Genomic DNA, 16388 nt, shown 5'->3' with positions numbered 1-16388 from the left:
TGCTATCTTATTCAGAGCTATCTGATAAGGGGCTTTGGAAATTGGTTTTGTCCCTGGTATTAGATCAATAGCGAACACTACTACTCTCTTTAGTGGTAGTCCATCGATTTCTTTTGGAAAAAGTTTAGGGAAATCACACACCACTAGAATTTCTTAAATCCCCACTTCAATTTTTACCCATACTGAGAAAAATACCATATACCCTTAGCAACCCTGCCTCAAATATCTATCTGCTTGAGCCTCAATCACAAAATTCAGCTTTATCTCTGTGCAAGGGGTTGTTTCTTGTGCAGGAAGGATTAGGGTTTTGTTCTTACAGTTGAAGAGTATATTATCCAAAGATAACCAGTCAAGCCAATAATAACATCAATATCATAGAACAGAATGCATATAAGGTCTAACATAATGCAATAATGTGCATACCGAGCAATGCAATTTAAGCACACACTAGAAGTTAAAACTTTAGCATCAGTAGGGGTGGAAAAATAAAGATCATGTGGCAAAGCATCAATAGTAAGGCCTAAGTGCCTAATATAATCATACGAGATATAGGAGTGGCTGGCGCCCGAATCAAATATAGCATGCACAAGGCAATCATTAACACTAATTGTACCTTGTATCATCTCGGGTGACCTACGAGCCTCTTCCTTATTGAGGGCAAATACTCTTCCTTCAGACATTAGCCTTGAGCTATCAGGCACTCCCTGGCAAAGTGTCCCAACTTGCCACATTTGTAGCACACTTTCTGGCCCATCACACATAGCCGATCTCCGTGATTCCTGCCATAGACCTCACATTCTTTCCCTTTCAAGAAGTGTTAAAGCCTTCTTGTCTGGATCCCCTCCTCGGCCTCCTACTAGGATTAGGCTTTATTCTATTCCTGCTATTGCCGTAGGAGATTTCTTCATGACTTGCCCTTGTTAAGGGTTTCTCAGCTCTGGGGGTTACCTGTTACATCCCACCAGTTTTAACCATAGGAGTGTGAATAATAAATTAGATAGAGGGTCAAATAGCAAAGTAGATTTAGAGTTGAAACAACTTTTGAGTTGAGATCTGACTCTTGTTTGGACTGATATTTTTGATATTATCGATCTACGAAGGACAAAATGAAAAAATTAGAGAAAAATTCCTAAAAATTTCCAAAAAATAGTAAAAAGACAAATTAGGAGGCTTGGAACTCTATTTGAGGCCTTGAAGGTGAAAATAGCATGAAAATAATTTATTATAGAATTTTTTGTAAACAGAGGTTTTTTCAGTAAAACAGTGGAAAATTAGCCAAAAATAATTATTTTAAATATATATAGGCCTCAATAAATCTGGAAAAAATATGAAAAATTATTTAAGGATTTATTTGAGTTTATAAAATTATTTCTAGGCCTTAAAAGTAAAAGGATTAATTTTAGAATATTTATTGCTGAAATTTTATCAGTAAAGCCTGATTTCGGAGAAAATTCAATTCAGATAGTTGGAGGTTGAGATAAATTCTAGAAAAATTCAAGAAACCTTCCTATATTAAAAATATGATTTTAGATGGGTAAGAATGAATTTTTGGCAGTCCAAAAATATTATTGAAAATTAGACATGAATTTTAGCTGATATGGTGAAATCAAGTAGAAAAATGTTTGGAGATGAAAGGTAATATTCCTTCCTTCTTCCTCCAGTCCACTGAGCATTATTTTGGGCCAGGACTGAATAGTAAATTTGTGGTCCAAGGGGCCTAAAAGATTAGGGAATAAAATATTACAAATTAATACATGATTTTATGCTAAACATCATGACACCTTAGGATACTTGGCTTCACCAAATTTTCTGCAGCTTATTGGAGCAGACACATGGCCTTTTCATCAAGATTGTTTGTGGATATTTGGAGGGAAAAAAGGCTGAAATCTTAGTCTATATATACCCCCTCCTATGCTCTTCAATTTGGTTATTTTGGCACCTTAAATGGGGAAGGTTTTGCTATAAAATAACTGGTTTTAAAGCGCAAAGAAAACACTGAAAAGATCAAGGAATTGTTAAGCAAGAATCAAGAATTAATCAAGGTATGTTAAAGCTTTAATTTGACTATGTTTCTAGCTTGTTTCAAGTGAAGTTTGGTGACAAAAATCATAAGGTACATGTTGTCCAAATTTTGAAATATTGAGGAATAATTAGGGAAGGATAGAAACCATGATTTAGATCTTGGATTGGCTTGCTTGGTTGATGTTTTGATTGATTTTTGGAAGAAACTCCAAGTTCCCTAATTAGGGCACTTATTCGGCCAAGCTTGATTAAAAGGGTTAGACATTGTTTCAATTTAATTTGATGATTTTAGTGAATTTAGAATGTGTTTTTATGTGGAAAAACACCAAGAGAAAGTGTTTAAAAGCATTGGAATCAAAAATAAAAATCCTAATCCTGTTATGTATACTATTTGGCCAAATAGAAATGGATGCCTGATCAGACCAGAATGTCACCTTCTGGGTCATCAAGAAAGTGATTGCACTAGATAATACAATATAGGGTGTAACTAGTCGTTCTTCTCAAGGAGCGCTTTATTGGAAATCCTAGTCTACATTATTATTAAAAACATGTTAATTTGGGTAAAGAAAGGGGGTTTGAAATGATAAAACCATAGTGCAAATAAGGTAAAAGGCAAAGCTGTAGATCTTTTTAGTCTTTTAAATGAATTAAAGAATGACTTGGATTAAGTGGGAAAGTAATAAATAGACTCTTGATGATGAAGGTTTAGCTATCCTTGCTCTTAAATTGAAATAGGAGTTTTAGAAATCTTTAAGTCTGATAAAAACCCAAGCAATCACTTGGGTCTAATATTTTAATTAATGAAAACTCACTTTAATCAAAGTTAATTAATACCTTTTAAAACATTATTGAAACCACTTAGAGTATAGATGAATGGATGATGCAAATGCCCTCAGATTACCAATCAACAACCACAGAATACCAAGTAAACAAATTAATTATCAAAGATCACTAACAACCAGCTAAACACAAGGATTCAAAACCAATATATTTATATAGAAATTTCAACATTAAACAGCATCCAATCCAAATATAATAGTCTAAACACAAGATTTACAAATCAGTAATCAAGTCTTACATAAGTGTAGAAATTCCTAAATATAGAAATGTTTAATACAAATTTAAGCATAGATTTAGACTAATAAACTCCTCTATTAAGTCCTTGAGCTCAAGCTTCGTCCTCCATCACCAAGAGGCTAATGATTTAGCCTCTCATGTCTTTAAACAAGTCATAATCTCTCTAGGTATTTTCATCCATGAGTCATGCTAAAAAAGGGGTTGGCAAAATGGAGAAGAAGGTGGTAAGAGTGATTTAATCAGTTCAAAATCACAGAAAACGGTGGAAAACTAAAGAAAAATGGAAGTTTGAGGTATAGAATCAATAGTCTTGAGAGAAAATGGTTGAGGTTCATCTCCTTACAAATATGTAGGATGGAGGCTCTCTGATTCGTGGTGGCTGCTTTCCTTAAGTCTAATTGCAGAATAACTTATTCCAAAATGCATAACTCCACTAAACATATTTAGGTCACGACCTTAGAAATTCAAGTCGTGACCTCATAAAGCCATGTTGCAACCTAGGAACATAGAGGCACATTCAATCTTGACTTAGCTCCAAAATGGATAATCACGACCTCAAAAGTCCAAGTCGTGACCTGAGAACACATAAATACCCCAGTCTTGCATTTTGACTCTTATGAATTTATGGCTCCGTCAATACTCCATCTTGGGTCTTAAATCTTCCTCCAAATGCCTGAAAAGAGCAACAAAGACCATTTTTACCCTTAAACATAGAATGCAATGCATGGATTGATGTAATCAAAAGGATATAGATGCATGCATAATGAGGGCAAAAGTGTTGCAAAACATTAGAAAATACTTAAGAAAACCATGTAAAGATTGGGCTTTATCTGTCACATCCAGTAATGATATTTTTAAAAATTTAAGGGCCAAAAATGAGAAGGAGAAATAGAAGAATTATGGTAGAAAATAATTAGTATGATTTTCCAAATCAATTTTGAAAGTTTGACTAATTAAGAAAAATTGGTCAAAAATAATTATGAAAAAATATTTTTAAGCCTCAGAAAATTAAAAAAAATAAGGATAATATTTCTTAAGAATTATATGAGGTTATATAATTGGTTTTATAACCAAATTACCCTTGAAAAAATTACAAACGAATTTAAGAGTGATTTAGCCTAATTTAAGGCCTTTTATTTGGAAAATTCCAAATAAATATTTAGAAGGAGAATAAAATTTCAAGAAAATTCCTATGATGTCCCAAGAAATTATAAGAGATTATGGGATTAAAAAGAGACCTTCAAATGTTCAAGATTTTTTCTAATTCCCTTGACAAGTAGAAAAATCATTAAGGAGAAGGAAATTAATTTTCCTTTTTATTTAATTAATGGAATTTGTGAATTGAGACAAAAAGGGCATTTTGGGAACAGAAAAATGAGGCAAATAAATTATGGATCTAATAGAAAATAATTACAGAGGCCAGAGTACTATAATTATAGAAAAGAAATTAAATTCAGAGCAAAAGTGCACCAATAATGTAAGAAGTAGAGTCTCACACTTTGCTTAGCCCACACTTTGCCACTTGTCAAGCCACTAATGGAGAGGATCTTGACTTTTGGGAAATTAATTACTTTTGGATTAAGTTAATTAAGAGAGAGATTCAAGATTAATTAGGAAGATGACACATGGCATAGCATTAATGTTGGTGATTGAGATGTTTGTTTTGGCATTAAAGGAAGCTCATCCTCCCCCTTTCAAGACTCTCATGTTTAGCCAATGGGAGAAAAGAGAGGAAAAGAGAGAGCTTGAGGAGGAATCAAGAGAAAAGTAAGCAACTTTGATCATCCAACTAAGATTTAAAATTAGTTTTTGGTTTCAAGTTGTTCCTTGCCTTGTTTTCTTGATTTGTATGGCTGGAAAATTTTGTTTTTCCTCTTCTTGGTTGCTGGTTGAAATGACCATCATGGAGGGGAGGAAGTTTTATTGTTTAAACTTGTTAAAACACTTCAAATCTTGGTTATTCCAAGTAGTTTCAAGTGGTTGTAGGTTGTTTTTGAAAAGATTTCTTTGTTGTTCCTCAAGAGGTACTGTTCATCCAAGAAGGAAACTAAACCTTACAATGAACTTTTCAATGTTTTAATGCTTCCATTGTGTACAAAATAGAAAATACTGTAGGATAAACCTAAAGAACAAGTGTTGCAAGCTTTAGAATCAAAATTGTAATTTTTGGAACCTAAACCTAAGTACTCGGCCAACCTAAATCCAAGTGCATATTTTGAATCTACATGAAAAATCATATAGGAATGAACCATGAAAGGATTTTTAGGGTTAAGGAAACAAAGCTCTAAAATTAAAGAACAAAGATTGAAGCTTTAAAGGCTAAGGAATTACTTGAGTTTTATTATTGATTTTGTTATAGTTTGGCTAGTAATCTTGCTGCCCTTTTTATGCATTGTGATGTTAGGGTTTGATAATTGTGGAGGAGAGGAAGAAGATCAAAGAATCAAAGAGCTTTTAGATCAAGGTAGTAAGACTTAAATAACTACTAATGTTAACTTTGCATTGTTTATTGTGGCATGAATGCTTGCTATCATGTGGTTGAACTATAATGATTGTGATATGGTTGCTCCTAGCATTTGTTATTATGGCCTTGCATGTTGAGGTTGCTTTTTTATAAGAAGATTAGTTCTCCTATGGTAGCTAAGGTTTGTAATGCTTTAATGATGATGCATGTTGATGTTGTGGTTGATTATTCTTGCTACTAGGATTTCATTGAAATCTCACCCTCCCAAAATAATCCAACATTATAGGGCCTAAATCATCAAAAGGAAAACTACAAGTTCAAGGGTAAATGTGGTGGTAAATCATGGAAACAATTATGTTTTGATTATGTATAAGTATGAATGTTATGATGCTGTAACTCTAAGGAGGTTGATGACTTGGAGCAGTGTTTTGATTAAGTTCCCAGACGAATTTATCATGAAATTTTGTATGCTTAAAGATCATGTCTTGGGATTCAATTTGATAGGTAGCACGTTAAAAATGGACAACTGTGTGATTTTTAGTGAATTTTCAAAGTTAAGGTTCAGAATCTGAAAAAAGAGTTTTTACCAAAATGATGGTGGTCACTTTCCTAAAAAGCTGACACTTTTTCATAAGGAACTTGTCCAACAAATTATTTTTCCTTGAAAGGAATTTTAAAGAGCTTTCTAAAGAATTTTGAACCACTTCATTTCAATTTTTTTAGATTAAGTTATGATTTTTTGAAGTTAAGCAAGAAATCTGGAATTTACCAAATAAACAGTGAATTTCCGAAAAGTAATGTCCTAAATGACATTTTTTAGCTCAAAACCATCTAATGTGGTCTAAAATGGTTCTAATTGAACTCTAAATCGTTCTAGTAGTAAGGTGTAACACTATCACTCCCCCACACTTAAATCTTTGTACTCCTAGACAAAGACTTGAATCATTCCTAAGAAAGTATAGGCACAATCAAGGAAACTAACATGCACAAAAACTTCAATCAACATGCTTTAAGAAAACAGAAAATGATAACATGAACAATGCCAAGTAATTAGACACAAGGTGCAGTTGACTCTAAATGCATGAAAACTAGAGATTTGCTCAAAGGGTATAAGTGTTTAATTCACTCACTCATCTCTCCTCATTGGGGTTTTTTTCACTCAAAATTCAAGTAGCCAACATCCTACCATAAACTTGTAATAACTCTAAAATCTCCACTACTATTAGCATTCATGTAAGGAATCAAGAGGACTTTTAAGATTGTAGTGATGGAAAGGCTAAATGGAATAGAAATATGATGAAATCGAGTGTCAAGGACTAAAATAATAGGAGTCAAATATGATCTATTCATAGACAAAGAAGTTTAGACCTTAACCTTCGACCACCAAGGGAATACTTTATTCAACTTTATTTTGTTGCTATATCTTATGTATATATAAAGTACTTCTTTACTTTTCTTTTCTTTTTGCTTTCTTTCTTTCTTCTTCTTTTTTTTCTTCCCAAAATTGAAATTCCCAATAAAAACCCATGGAGGCTAGGAAATCTCGATTATCAAGATAAAATTAACTTGATTAAAATTGTAGTTCAAATACTCGAGATGGTAAATGAAATGAAAGTGAAGGATAGATATTTGTGGATTGTGTTTGAGTAAAAGGGTGTAGAAAAGAATGCCTCTATCATATTCAAAATCATAAATGCACATGTAATTTTGACCAAGAGCTAAAACAAGTTCTAGAGAATGCAAACCACATGAATGATCACTCGATATAGGAATTAAGGCTCAAGAATATCCTTCCAAGAAAGGTTTCATATTTCAATTGCTTATACAAAAAGTTTCAATCAACATGCACTATTCACAAGTGTCACATCCAGTAATATGGCATTTAGGAATAGGGATATTCCTAAATAACTAAGGGTTAAAAATGATAAGGAGAAATAGAAGAATTTTGGTGAAAAATAATTATTATAGTTTTCCAAGCCAATTATGGAAATTTGACTAATTAAGGAAAATTGGTCAAATATAATTATGGAATAATATTTTCAAGCCTTAGAAAATTAAGAAAAAATAAGGATAATATCCTTTGAGAATTATATGAGATTATAAAATTGGTTTTATGACCAAATTACCTTTAGAAAAATTATAAAGGAATTTAAGGGCGATTTAAGCTAGTTTAAGGTCCTTTATTTGGAAAATTCCAAATAAATATTTTTAAGGAGCATAAAATCCCAAGAAAATTCCTATGATATCCCAAAGAATTATAAGAGATTATGAAATTAAAAGAAGACCCTCAAGTTTCCAAGATTTTTCCCAATTCCTTTGAAAAGTGGAAAAATCGCTAAAGAGAAGGAAATTAGATTTCCTTTTATTTAATTATTGGGAAATTAAATTTGAGACAAAGAGGGCAATTTGGAAAGATAAAAATGAGGAGAATAATTTATGGATCTGATAGAAAATAATTATAGAGGCCAGGGCACTGTAATTATAGAAAAGAAATTAAACCCTAAGTGGATCCAATAGTAAGGTGTGACATTTTTGGTATCAGAGTGGAGGTTCTGGCATAGGATAGAACGCTCTGCTTAGTTAATATGTCAGTTAGAAGGAAAATTGACATATTGTTGTAGGAGTTGTAATGGAAAGCACCATGAATTGGGATGCTAGATCTGAGAAGTCAGTTAATGATTAGGATGTTAACATGACCAACCTCACCAAAGAGGATCCGGTGAGATGGACTATGGGGACTGCTAGCCTAGGATATTTAACAAAGGAGTCCAACAATTATCCAGAGCATGGAGCTAACCTTTTTGGGGTTACTGTTGAGGATTTAATGAACCTTCCTAGACCCAGTAACCCGGTGGATCCCACAATTGATATGTATCAGGAACCAGTGGACCTTAGTTTTAACATTCAATCTCACGGACAGCATGTTAGCCCAAGTGTGTACCCAAGTGACATCCCCGAATCTAGTACCAAGCCAGGGGTACCCCCGACAACCACAGTACGTATCCCTGTTCTAACTAAGCCCAAGATCCGTAGTCAGGATCAGCTGAGAGAGAAGTTGGAATTCTTGGGTCAACATATCAGGAAAGATGAGGATCACCAAGACCTGAACATTTACCTAGAATACCTCCAAGGAGTAAAGGTGTTATATCAGACACAAGGACTAGGTAACCCTTATCTAGACACCAAGGACTAGATCTTTATGATGACAGACATGCTTTCATATTTGCCCTTCTGGGTATATGAGTTCTGTCGCCTAAATCAGATAGTGGATTTAGGTGTTGAGGATTACATCTAACACCTTGAAAACTTTGTTAAGATTCACTATTTTTAGATGGCCAAATCCTCGTAGAACTGAGCTAGGACTTGTTACAGCTAACCATGGTAGGTTAGTCTGGCATGTTTGATGGCTATGTATTTTAAACTATATTGTTGTGACTGATGACTGATGTATTATGAATGCATATGTTACTAAATGAAATCCAAGCATGATGTTTATTTCTTGTTCCTCGGATATACTATCTATTTAGTTAGCGTATTAGTTAGAATCGATGAAACGCTTTGCCGGAGAGACCCTTAGGGCACGACGTAAAGGTCCCACTCGATCTGCTACAATTAATTTTGATCGCTTAGAATCGCAATAAAAAGCTATGGAGGGGATGAGGGCGGCACAAGCTAGCCAGGAACAAGAAAAAGACACCGTAATAGTAGTAGCAGCAATAGCAGCAGTAGTAGTGGCAATGGCTAACCCCGACAGGAGGCAGCTAGAGGAAGAAAGCTCAGCAACACAAGCAACAGAACAATTGCCTAGATCGGCAATGCCAGCAGTAGACCCCCACAACATCCAGTAGTAGATAACTCGCTTTTGCAAGCACAATCCGCTATCCTTCGATGGAGTGATTGACATCCAAGCAGCAGAGGACTGGATCATGATTTTCAAAGTTCTGGACTGTCCGACTAAGCGGAAAACCCATATGGCTATTTACCAGCTAGAAAAGGATGTCAATCATTAGTGGAAGAATGCCAAGATTCTTCTAGATGCTCAGAACACGAGAGCGACATGGGAAGTGATCCTAGAGCAATTCCATAAGAAATATTTTCCGAGGCCAGTCAGGGACAAAAAGGAAGCAGAATCCCTAACTCTAAAGCAGAAGGATAACGAGTCATTTGACAAGTATTTAGCTAAGTTTATCTGTCTTTCCCACTACTTCAGTTACCTACGTTACCGAGATGATGAAAGGTAGATGACCAAAAGATAGTCAGAGGACTAAAGAAGTCCTTGAGGGAGATGATTGCTCCTTGGCAGGTCGAGCACTTCAACAAGGCAGTTGAGGCCTGCCGAATTACGGTGAGCAGCTTGAGCCATCATTTGATGCCTACTCCTAAGTTAGAGAAGGGAGATCAGGGTGGCACCTCTTCTAATGCGAACGGGAAGAGGAAGAGGCTATGGGATAACCAAAAGAGTAAGAAGGGAGGCAAGCCCCTAAAAAGGTAAGGCCGCGCACCTGAGGACGAGTATTTGCCATCACAGGGAAAGAAACTCAGAAATCTCCGGAAATGATCTAAGGCATGATCATTATTAATGACCACCCCGTGATTGCAATGTTTGATTCGGGTGCTAGTCATTTTCTTGTCTTGTAAATTATTTTAGAAGACTCAGCTTGGTTATGAGCATTGTTGTACTGCCTTAGACTTGACATGTATGTCTTCCATGAAGTTGATGGGGTAATTGGATTGAATTGGTTGTCTTCCCACAACGACAAGGACAAAACCCTGATCCTACCCCCAAGAGAAATAGAGTAAATCTGAAAGTTAAATTAAACTTCATAACGGAAGCCCAGATAGGCAATGGTACGATGAATGAAGCTACCTAAGACTAGCAGAGGTTAAGAGAAAAGTATGTCTCGTCATGATAAACTAAGGGAATTAGTGGCAATGGACAAATACAGAGTGATTACTAAAGGAGGTGGTAACTTATATCGTTGCAAACAAGGGTTCTAGTCATGACGGATGAACACAATAACTCTTATATATTGAGGTGGTATCTCAACAAAACATAACGACTTTTAGAGGTCGCAGAGAGTGAGATAAGTAGAAGTCAGGAAGAGAACAGTAGCCACTAGTTAGGAGTTATCAGATTCCCCCTCAAAAGGAAGAGTAATAATGAGAAGTTGAACAATACAGTTAGGGGTTGAGTCTTTACACCACTAAGAAGGTGTAAGTGGAAACCTAAGCTAGATAAAAACTCTTACAGCCTTGTTAGGGCCAAGGCACCATGATAGAGTAGCTATTTCAAGTCCCAGAATAGATGAATAGGAACTTTGAGATAATGAAGTCAAGATGGAGAGCTCTAGTGAAATGTCTTAAGGATCAAGAAGAAGAGGACGAGACAAATAGCTATGTAGGGAACTAGCTTAGAGGTTGGCATGTTCCCCTTAATGTTAAGAGATACTGAGTCGCTTGGAGTTCAGGTTGAGAGGCACCCTTTTTAAGGGATAAGTTCTTGGCCAGGAATTTTTCTAGAGAAAATGGAAATTGGTCCTCCAAGTTAGAATTTATGTTACTCAAGATGGAGCAAGCTACCCTATCCAAGCAGGAAAGGGAAGCGCCCGAGGCAAGGCAAGCGGAGTTGACCTTACCCAATGAAAGTATGACTAGCCAAGAACAAAGCTAGGCTTAGATGTATCTGAGCTTAACAGAGTACTAGAGCAAGTAGAAAGAAGAACGTCAAAGTCCTCTCCCTATAACTTCCAAAAGCAACTGCAAACAGAAAGAGAGGCTCCCTTATTAGAGATAAGATGTCTGGTTGGCACACTACAGACATAGCAACTAGTAAGAGCTTGCACTCCTTACATTTAAAATGCTAGGCATTATGTATGTTAGAGTATGCTCCTACTGAAAGGTAAAGTAGAGGAAAGAGAAGCTGCATAAGTCCTCTCTCTATAACGTTCTAAGATAGTTAGAAATGGTAAGAGCAGCTGGAGGAATAAGAGAACTCCTAAGATAGATTGGCTTAGGCACCTAAAGAAACAAATAGGTGGCTTAGGGAATTGACATGAAGTCTAAGAGGATGGTATTGGTTCTTGGAATAGTTTTGGGGAATTATCAGTTAGGTGACCAACTAAGAGAAGGTGACTATACTTAGTCCTATGGTCAAAAGTCTCCCAAAGATCTTAAGAGTATGGTACCACTTTGGGAAGATAAGGACCAGGGATGAGTTAAGGATGTGGAAACCTCCTTTGGTTGTAAATCGATATCGAGAGAGTACCAACGACTTCCTTCCAAATAACCTTATCATTAATTAGGCTAGATTCAATTTCATTCTGATTGACAGAGGGAAGCCAAAGTTAGAGGAGTTAAAGCCATAAGACCTAAAAAAAAACAGAGAGACATTCAGGCTAGCTCTATATACAAGAAAAACCATGTGGTACAGAGACAATGTAACATCCAGACTTTTAGGCCTACAAGTTCAAAAAATAGCCTAAATTAAATAGGTTACCAGACCCCTGTGAGCAGAAGTCCCAAAGATGAGAAAGGAAGTCAAAGTAGTTTCAGGGACTAAACTGCAAAGTAAAAGTTTTAAGGGGCTAAAGTGTAATAAAATTAGAGGCTCCATTAAAGTCTCAAAGGCCCAGAGAGAGAAAAGAGGCTAGATACCGGCCAATGGGTAAGTTAGAAACCTCAAAGAGATGGTTCTATGAGGTTAGGCTTAAGCAGGGGTAAAACCATAAATTCAAAAAGTTATAACCAGCAAGGGCAAAAATGGAAGAGTACACAGAGAATTCCAAGAAAAATCCTAGAAAGTGGGAAATAATATTCTAAGACTCTTCTATGAAGAGAAAAGATGAAAATACCCCTGAGGCAGCTTAAATGGAATTTATGAGGTTGTGACCGGTAAAAAGTATACCGTTTGAGGTAATTATTTGAAATAGCAAGAGACCTCAAAAGTGTATACAAAAATGAGGTTAAAGGGTTGAAAGGTTGTACTAATTTATAAAATTAGTCCCGCAACCAAAAGGTCAGTAGAGTGGCTTTAAGAAAGTAAAGAGCCGGTTTTGCCGATAAAAGGGTATTTTAGTAAATGAATTTTATGCAAGGCTTAAAGGAAGTGTTATGGGCTAAGAAAATTCATAGATACTCTCTAAAATTAAAGAGAATTTATGGATCTGACAGAAAATAATTACAGAGGCCAGAGCACTGTAATTAGAGAAAAGAAGTTAAACCCGGAGTAAAAGTGCACCGATAAAGTATTAATCAGAGTCTTGCACTTTACTTGGGCCACAAGTCGCCACTTGTCAAGCCTTTAATGGATGGTAATTAAAGCTTTCCAAGTGTCAAGCTATCAATAGAGAGGATCTTGACTTTGGAATTTAATTACATTATGATTTAAGTTAATTAAGAGAGAGGATTAAGATTAAGTAGGCTAATGACACTTGGCATAACATTAATGATAGTTGGTGGGATATTTTGTACACATTAATGAGCTCATCTCTCCCCTAAATCAGATGGCAATTTCGTGCAAGGCATGAAGAGAGGGAAAAAGAGAGAGTTTTGAGGGAAAACCAAGAGAAAGGCATCAACTTTGGTCATACAATCAAGGTTCGAGGTGAGTTCTTGGCTCTAGATGTGTTCTTGCCTTGGTTTCTTTCTCTTTTATGGTTGAAAATATGTCTTCTCTCCCTTTTGATGGCTGGTCGAAATGGTTGATGAGTGGGGAAGGGAGTTTGGTTGTTAGATCTTGCTAGAACACCTCAAAGTATGGTAGATCCAAGTGGATCTATGTGAAAATTGGAAGAATTACGTGCTGATTTGATGGCTTTTTCGAATTAGTTACTGTTCATATCTGGTTCTGAAATTTGGCATGCTTAAAGTACACTCTACGAGCTTTAAATCCATGGGTAGAACACTCTATTTGGATATGTGTACGATTTATGGTGATTTTTCAAAGTTAGGGTTTGAAATCTGGAAACAGTGTTGAACTTTTGGGAGATTGTCGAGTTCCGTACAATTCGGGTACTGTTCCGAGTAGAATTGGTTCCTGAAACTATTTTTCCTTTAAATTTAACTTAATTAGCTTTCTGTGAGACTTGGAAGAACTCAATTTGGAGTTTTCTAGATTTAATTATGAATTTTCAAAGTTGAGCAAAAATTCTGGAGATTCTGCGTGAACAGTACCCACGAACCAAAATTTCCAGATTTGATATTCTTGAGTCTAAAGCCATCTAAAGTGGTCCTAATTGATAGAAAATAGATCATAAGGATGTAAAATGATAAGATTTATATTAGAAAAGTTAGAAAGAAAACCCTAAGACTAAGAGAAAGGGGTTGAGGTTCAAGAAAGCTAGTCTTGAACTTTATGTAATCTAATGGTCCTAATGGATTGTGTCATCATTATGACTATGTTTAGGACCTTTGGAACATCCAAGAGGATGTTTGATGATGTTGACCGAAAGCTAACATGGTTGGAAAGTCAAGGGAGTCAAAGGAAAAGTAAGAGGAAGGCTTGAGGTGCAAGGTAGTGAACTTACCTATTGTCATTGCTTGATGTGGTATGCTTGTGTGTTGCCGTGTACATGTTATTTGCATGTTGTTGTGACATGTTTTAGCTGCTGTAATTGCTATTCATGATGAGTAGATTATGTCTCCATGGCCATGCATCAAGAAGTTAGCTTTGAGCATGCTAGTATGTCACTAATTAACAAGAGAATAAACAAGTTGCGTGTAGTGCATGAGCATCCATTTAGCATGATTAATATGGTATTGTTTGCTACTGAGATTCCCCGAATCTCACCCCCTTCCTAACCAACCATTTAGGTCAATCAATGATGGGCACTAATGGCATGAGAAGCAAGGAGAAGAAGTGGAGAATTATTAAGGCAAATGAATGATATTAATATTCAATGTATAATTCTCCTATGTTGTAAGTTATGTTATGAATGCCATCAATTCAATGTATGTGCTTAGGATGTTTATGGCATGAATGAAAGTATATGAGCATGAATGGGAAAAAGTAAGCCCATGTTAGGTATGTCAAAGAAATAAAAAGATTAAAGTAAGGAGATATTAAAGGATAAAACGTAGGTCCTGAAGCAGTTAGTTTTGAGCTTCAGTTTGACCTATCAAATGAATGAGTTAAATCACGAGATTTGGCAGACTTATAGTGCACATCCCAAGCTTTAAAATGAGTGGTAAATCACATCATTTGGATGTATATACAATGAGATATGAATTTTCGAAGTTAAGGCGCAGAATCTGGAAAGTCCAGATTTTACCAAATGAATAGTAATTTTAATCCAATAAACTGTACGTTTTCAGTGAGGATGAGTTCAGTTGAATATTTTTCCCTTAAATAGCATTGAAAGAGCTTTCCGTAGAATTTTGGAACACCTCCATACGATATTTCTAGAATTAGTTATGATTTTTCAAAGTTGGACCTGTAATCTGAAAACTGGACAGTGAACAGTAATTTTCTGAAAATTAACGTTCAAATTGAAATTTTTAAGCTTAAGACCATCCAAAGTGGTCTGGAATGGTTCTAAATGAATGCTAAGGTATCATATAAGTAAGGTGTGACAGAAAAACTGAGTATTAATGGGTAAATCCTTAAGATGAGGTGAGAGACAAGAATATAAGCTGAAAAGACCTAACTAAAGATAGACCAAGAAAGGGGTATCCGATTGAGATCCTCGATTTCTATCCCGATTTTGGAAGGCACTACAGCAAGCAATGGGCACCAAGCTGAGCTTTAGTATAGCGTATCACCCACAGACAGACGGTCAGACAGAGCAAACCATATAGACACTGGAAGATATGTTGAGAGCCTGTGTGTTGGATTTCAAAGGTAACTGGGATGACTATCTGCCGTTAGCAGAATTTGCTTACAATAACAGTTATCACTCCAGTATACAGATGTCTCCATATGAAGCTTTGTATGGTCGTAAGTGCAGATCCCCACTGTGTTGGATAGAATTAAGGGAGTGAAAGTTATATGGGCCAGACCTAGTGGAGCAAACAACTAAGAGGATAAGGTTAATTAGGTAGAAACTGCTCATGGTCCAAAGTAAGCAGAAGAGTTATACAGACATTTGGTAGAAATCTTTAACCTTTGACTTAGGAGACCATGTGTTCTTGAAGGTGTCTTCGACAATGGGAGTAGGAAGGTCTTTAAAATCAAAGAAGTTGTCACCAAAATACATCAAACCTTTCCAGATTCTGTCAATGGTAGGATCGGTGGCATATAACGTAGCCCTACCCCTAAACCTTAGTCAGATACATGATGTCTTCCATGTATCCCAGCTAAAGAAATATTAGCCAGATCCCTCTCATGTTTTGGAATATGAAGATATTGCACTACGAGATGACCTGATGTGGGAAATCAAACTAGTGAAAATTGTCGATCTCCAAGTAAAGCAGTTATGGTGAAAAGCTATCCCAATGGTCAAAGTCATCTAGGAGAATCTGGCACAAGAAGAAGCAACCTGGGAGAAAGAAAACGACATGAAGAATAACTATCCTGGGCTATTTGAGTAAGGTATGTTTTAAAATTTCAAGGACGAAATTTATTTTAGAGGGAGAAAAATGTAACATCCCAACATTTGGAACCCTAGTAATAGGAATATGAGGAATGAGACATGATTGATAAGTATAAGGTGTGAGTAAAGCATGGAAACCCAAAATAGGACGAAACCGACTTTATTGAGTCCCTAGGGGTAAAACGGTAATTTTGAGAAAAGTCCTCAAAAATTTCCTAAAAATAGAAAAAGGTAGAATTAGGGTTTTTGAGTCACATATGATGTTTTGGGAGTGAGAATGGCCCAAAATAAATTTT

The 16388-nt window shown here is 35.8% G+C and overlaps 1 protein-coding gene across 1 annotated transcript; it reads right to left on the bottom strand.

Annotated features, from left to right (window-relative positions):
• Positions 1–299: 299 nt before the first annotated feature.
• Positions 300–761, bottom strand: LOC114715961 (uncharacterized). The gene has a single exon (XM_028900877.1). It carries the CDS (start codon positions 759–761, stop codon positions 300–302), a length of 462 nt encoding a protein of 153 aa, XP_028756710.1.
• Positions 762–16388: the final 15627 nt, after the last annotated feature.

The sequence above is a fragment of the Neltuma alba genome, unplaced genomic scaffold (genome assembly GCF_004799145.2).
Source record: "Neltuma alba isolate B1F8T4 unplaced genomic scaffold, ASM479914v2 tig00011634_pilon, whole genome shotgun sequence".
NCBI lineage: Eukaryota > Viridiplantae > Streptophyta > Magnoliopsida > Fabales > Fabaceae > Neltuma > Neltuma alba.
Note: the sequence above shows the minus strand (reverse complement) of the source record. Positions and strands in the feature narration are given on the sequence as shown.

Bases quoted from the DNA above. Each gene is read 5' to 3' on its own strand.
- LOC114715961 (XM_028900877.1), bottom strand. From the start codon at position 761: ATGTGTGATGGGCCAGAAAGTGTGCTACAAATGTGGCAAGTTGGGACA.